This window comes from Salvelinus fontinalis, chromosome 37 (assembly GCF_029448725.1).
Source record: "Salvelinus fontinalis isolate EN_2023a chromosome 37, ASM2944872v1, whole genome shotgun sequence".
NCBI classification, from domain to species: Eukaryota; Metazoa; Chordata; class Actinopteri; order Salmoniformes; family Salmonidae; genus Salvelinus; species Salvelinus fontinalis.
Genome location: NC_074701.1, coordinates 22,495,292 through 22,501,311, shown reverse-complemented (window position 1 = coordinate 22,501,311; position 6,020 = coordinate 22,495,292). Strand labels below are relative to the sequence as shown.

The 6,020-nt window shown below is 39.0% G+C and overlaps 1 protein-coding gene across 1 annotated transcript; it reads left to right on the top strand.

The window, feature by feature from the left end:
- Positions 1-562: 562 nt before the first annotated feature.
- On the top strand, positions 563-5,516 carry LOC129836372 (serine/threonine-protein phosphatase 2A 55 kDa regulatory subunit B delta isoform-like). Its single transcript, XM_055902436.1, has 10 exons — positions 563-742; positions 893-967; positions 1,773-1,870; positions 2,038-2,203; positions 2,281-2,393; positions 2,509-2,686; positions 2,991-3,155; positions 3,286-3,455; positions 3,602-3,693; positions 3,833-5,516. Exons 1-10 carry the CDS (start codon positions 736-738, stop codon positions 4,110-4,112), a joined length of 1,344 nt encoding a protein of 447 aa, XP_055758411.1. The 5' UTR covers positions 563-735; the 3' UTR covers positions 4,113-5,516.
- Positions 5,517-6,020: the final 504 nt, after the last annotated feature.

Below are 6,020 nucleotides of genomic sequence, written 5' to 3'. Positions count from 1 at the left end.
TTTTGTACAATTTCAGTGTTATTTCAACCTCAATAGGATGGAAATATATATTTTTTTAAACGGAAAATCTAGTTTTTGACTGCACTGACTGGTGCCATGTTGACACTGCCAGTGCAATACAGGTAACCACCAGGAGTCACAATAAACAAATAAAAAGTTGTTTCTTATAAACATTTTTATTTTTCCCGCAAATAATATATGGCACATTTCATAACATTTCTTATTTTTCATAATATTATTTCAACACAAATGATTGTTTATCAAATTGGCTCTAACAGTAGTAGCCAGTCACTTTAATTGCTTTACAGACTCTTTGAACAAGTAGTCTTCTTAGGTTACATTTACAACCATACATGCTTTAACTTGAACTTCAGTGATCAACATGAGGGGTGAGGAGCCATTTTAATTTATCCAGTTTTTCTGTTGTCTTAATTAAGTTTTAAGGAGTATGGCCAACTGACTTCAACACAGACAAAACTGCCTACAGCTGGGGATGGATGGATGGATGATAGATGATATAGATAACTGAAAGATGCTTGGAAGCGTGTTGAAATGACGTCATTGTGTTATGCAATGTGCGCCATTTTGGATGTAAAAAATCACGGACGATTTCCGTGATCCCTGACTCCTCACTTTGCCTGTGAATGTTGACTATTTTTACCTCACGCAAGTTGCATTGGTTGAATAAGCAGTGCAATCCGTGTTCAGTAATAGCTAACTCTGCTAAATGAAACAATGGCAGGTAAGCTACTTATGTAGCCGGGAAAGGGTCACAATACCACTTACTGCTGTGTGGCCTGAATGCAAGTTTTAAATTACACAGCATTTGACTCTAAATGGGTTGGTGAACTGACGCAAGCGAAGTAATGATTCCAATATTATTGTTATGCAGGAGTTGCCGGTGGAAATGATTTTCAGTGGTGTTTCTCACAAGTGAAGGGGGCGATAGATGAAGATGTTGCAGAAGGTGAGTACAGTTACGTTAACGAATGAGTTAGCTAAACGTTAGCGTTTGAGCTCAAATGTGATCAAAGATGTGATGCTGTTATCTTATTATTTCGCTAACTACGCCTTTGACTCACTGTCTTTCACGAACAAAGTCATGACACTGTTCATGTATATGAGTACCACTGCTGGGCAATGCTGAGTTTGTTTTTCTTACTAACAACGTTAGCATGTTAGCTAGCTCCTCTTGCTTGCAAATCAAGTTGGCTAGCATTATTAGCAAGCTAACGTTATACCCAAACAACTGTACCCTGTAACTTATGTCCCGCACATGTATGTAACATATATAATAAGGATTATGCAGTCAGAGTACGTCTTATTATTGTAATGTAGTAAGACACACGCACTGTCGTAAACTAGCGCGTCATCTTGCTAACTACTGTAGCTAGTTATTTGTGGGCGATTTTGTCAGTGACGTTGAAGGTCTGCGTCGGCAATATGGCAATTGAACGTTCTGATGCAGTAGGGGGGAAGTCAGTGTGTTTGATTCATTCAAAGTCATAGTCATTTTTCTTGGGTCGACTGATAAATCAATTATTTTCAGGGAGGTAGAAATCCAGACGCTGCTCTGTCGGCTACTATGCATAGTGTATGCATGCACCCATGAAAGTTGCACCAGGATTGTTTTTTTATATTGGTTTTGATGTTATTATTTACTAGGTGCTGTTCTTTTGCTGATGTGTATATATTTGATTAGAACAGCCCTTATACATTACACACAATAAAATTCCAGAATCCAGCTTTAATGGGACATGTCCTCCTTTCAGCTGATATCATCTCAACGGTTGAATTCAACCATTCTGGAGAGTTGCTAGCAACTGGAGACAAGGGAGGCAGAGTTGTCATATTTCAACATGAACAGGAGGTGCATTTTATAATTACCAGCGAAATGTATTTTCATGAACAATGGCATACATTTTTGGAGTTAGATATAATAGGTTGTTATGGAAAGGCACTGGATTAAATTCTAAACATAATACATGCTTAATATCCAAGTTTGTCACACAGTGCATATCTACTTTTCTCTTTCAGTGTAAAAATCGACCAAACCTGCGAGGGGAATACAATGTTTATAGCACTTTTCAGAGTCACGAACCTGAATTTGACTACTTGAAAAGTTTAGAAATTGAGGAAAAAATTAACAAAATAAGATGGTTACCCCAACAAAACTCAGCTCACTTTCTACTCTCAACAAATGGTAAGAACATTTTTGCTTTAATCTACTAACATTTTTGTTAAGTTCTCTTCACACTCAACATATATTTTTTTGTACAGATAAAACGATCAAATTGTGGAAAATCGGTGAACGAGACAAGCGGGCTGAGGGTTACAACTTGAAAGATGAAGACGGACGTCTCAGGGATCCCTTTAGAATTACCTCCCTACGGGTTGGTTTAAACTTGCTTTACCTTTTAAGATTTCAACCGACACTGCACAAGAAAAGACACAGTCTATGCATGCTTATAGATTCCTCCCCTAAATAAATCTGTCCTGTGGTTACAGGTACCAGTGCTGATGCCCATGGATCTCATGGTAGAAGCAAGTCCTCGTAGGGTGTTTGCCAACGCTCACACATATCATATTAATTCAATTTCTGTAAATAGCGATCATCAAACATACCTCTCCGCTGATGATCTAAGAATTAATCTATGGCACTTGGAAATCACAGACCGAAGTTTTAGTATCCTCTTCTGTCTTCTGAAAACATATCAGTCCTCATCCTCATGACTTTTAGATGCAAATGTTTGCTTCATCCAAACTGTCCTCTATTAGCGTAGACACTTCTCAATTTCAGTTTAGATTTTTTTCTTATTGGTCCTGTGCAGTTGTAAGTCAAACAAATACATGTGTGAACACCAAAAGTTTCTTAAATTTCAACTTATTTCAGAAGAGATAGTGAATCGTGCAAGGGAGCCTATGTTTGACCACATCGGTATGAGCCTTTAGACCTATTTCAGTTAATTTCCTTAACAGTGTCTTCTCAGACATTGTAGACATCAAGCCTGCCAACATGGAGGAACTGACAGAGGTGATCACAGCGGCTGAGTGCCATCCAAACCAATGCAATGTATTTGTGTACAGCAGTAGCAAAGGCACCATACGCCTCTGTGACATGCGAACAGCAGCACTCTGCGATAGGCACACCAAGTGTGAGTATTCATAGAGCCTAGTTCTCTGCATTCTAAATTATGTTCATTCACAGATAAATTAGTTTAAATTAATCTATTTTCAGGGGTTTTGTCTGTCATTTTGAATATCCCTCCATGTTTGTGATTGCAGTCTTTGAGGAGCCTGAGGATCCAAGCAGCAGGTCATTTTTCTCTGAGATCATCTCGTCCATCTCTGACGTGAAGTTCAGTCACAGCGGGCGCTACATGATGACACGGGACTACCTCTCCGTCAAGGTGTGGGACCTCAACATGGAGAACAGGCCAGTCGAGACATATCAGGTACCTGCCTTGCTCTGCCTAGTGATAACACTACCAACAATGGAATCATTTTCAGTGTGGTCCACAATTGTCCAGTTAGGTGTATGGAAATAGTTGGATAGATGCAATTATTATCCAAATACATTAATCAACATTCTCCCGCTCAGGTTCACGAATACCTTCGCAGCAAGCTTTGCTCGTTATATGAAAATGACTGCATATTCGACAAGTTTGAGTGCTGCTGGAACGGTAGCGACAGGTAAGAAACTCTCGCGCTTTCTGTTTAAGGCAATCTGCACCTACAATGTTGTTCTTTGGACAACCTTTCTGCCAATATGTAAGTTTAAGGAGTATCTTTGGAGAATTATAAATGACCCACTGTTTCCTTCCTTTCTCAGTGCCATCATGACCGGCTCCTACAACAACTTTTTCCGGATGTTTGACCGCAACACCAGGAAGGACATCACATTGGAGGCCTCTAGGGAGAGCAGCAAACCGCGGGCTACACTCAAACCCCGCAAAGTCTCCACCGGTGGCAAGAGGAAGAAAGACGAAATTAGTGTGGACAGCCTGGACTTCAACAAGAAGATCCTGCACACCGCCTGGCACCCCAAAGAAAACGTAATCGCTGTGGCGGCCACCAACAACCTGTACACTTTCCAGGACAAGATCAACTAAAAAATAATTGGGCTCCATCCTGAGGACAAGGCTTTACTGTTCCTGCATAGTTAAGCCTAGTGGTTTATCTGTAACAGAAACAAACAGCCCTCTCGTCCTCCTGGTGAAGTTTAAAGCACTTGTCTCCTTTTTTTGTGGCAGGCGGTTGATTGGTCGGCCTGTTTTCTTTTGAGTCTGAGGTTGATTTAGCCTTGGGTAAATCAGTGCCAGGGCCAAGATCGGACCCTGAGAGCCCACCTTGTGTTGAATCAATGGAACGGCACTCATAAGAGGTCAAACTCTTGAACATTGGTTTGTGTTGACATTTTCAGCCTTCATTTCATAATCTTAACAACCAAACTATGGAAAGCCCTGAAAATGACCTCTTGTCATTGTTGTAACACCCTCATTAAGCTTTTTTGGCCGTTCTGAAACATGGATATTTCATGGGTTATAGGCCTACCTGTTAACATTCCCCATTGACCATGCATTCAGGCTAAAGCACTTGCAACAGGTCGTAAATTTGGAAAGTGGACTTCTTCTTTTCTCCACCCACTCCCTCCTATCCAAAATTTATCCCCCAGACATGGTAACGTTATATCACAGACTGTATCTATTCAAATACACCTTTATGGTGTCATCCACTTAATAAAAGTAAATAGAACTACATATGTGTTTTAGAATTTAAATCATGTTTATAATTGCTTTGCATGTTTTTATGTTGTAGTGAGGTGGAAAAAATGTAAAGTCGCACCACAGTCTTTTGAGTAGTTCGTTCAAGCTATCTCTAAAATAACTACTCTTAAGTTTCAGAATCATCATTTGAGACTGACCATGTGCAAGTGTCAATATGTATTTATGTGTTGCTCTCATTTAAGATACAGGCTGGAAACTTAATGTGAAGAGACGCAAGACAAAGGGAATCTGCAGCCTTAAAACCTACGTCTATCAATGACAGCTACCGGTTATGTCCCAAAATGTTTTACAAACCTTATGTGCATTATTTTTTTATTCTATTTTATAGATTTATGTCTCATATTACTGCTGCTATTTGTGGCTGTCTGTGAAAACAAGGTGTATATAATAGTCAAAGAGTACTGCACACCATACAGATAGATCTAGTGATATACAGAGTTCCTCCAAAACATGGAAAGTTCTTTGTGTAGTAAGAGAAGGAGATTCAGACAAACCTCTTACATGTGCCCTTTAAATCATTCATTGGTATGCCACTAAAGTCAAAACTGCATACTTTGTTTTCCAAGTTATATCAATGCAAAAATGAAGGTTGAATAGACCTGTACTGATTTTATAAACAGGAACATCGGTAATAAAGCCTTTCTCTGTTTAATCATTCTGAACATGGTGGCAGTGTATTCACTTGTTTGATTATGTTGACCAAAGTTAAATAAAATCTAATTGTGTTCATCTGCTTTATGCCTCCATTACTTTAAATGCGTGAGAATAGTCCTGGAGCTACAGTTGAAGTCAAAAGCTTACAAACACTTAGGTTGGAGTCATTAAAACTTGTTTTTCAACCACTCCACAAATTTATTGTTAACAAACTATACTTTTGGTAAGTCGCTTAGGACATCTACTTTGTGCATGGCACAAGTCATTTTTCCAACAATTGTTTACAGATTATTTCACTTATAATTCACTGTATCATAATTACAGTGAGTCAGAACTTGACATACACTAAGTTGACTGTGCCTTTAAACAGCTTGGAAAATACAAGAAAATGATGTCATGGCTTTAGAAGCTTCTGATAGGCTAATTGATATTTGAGTCAATTGGAGGTGTACCTGTGGATGTATTTCAAGGCCTACCTTCAAACTCAGTGCCTCTGCTTGACATCATGGGAAAATCAAAAGAAATCAGCCAAGACCTAAAAAAATAAAATGTAGACCTCCACAAGTCTGGTTCATCCTT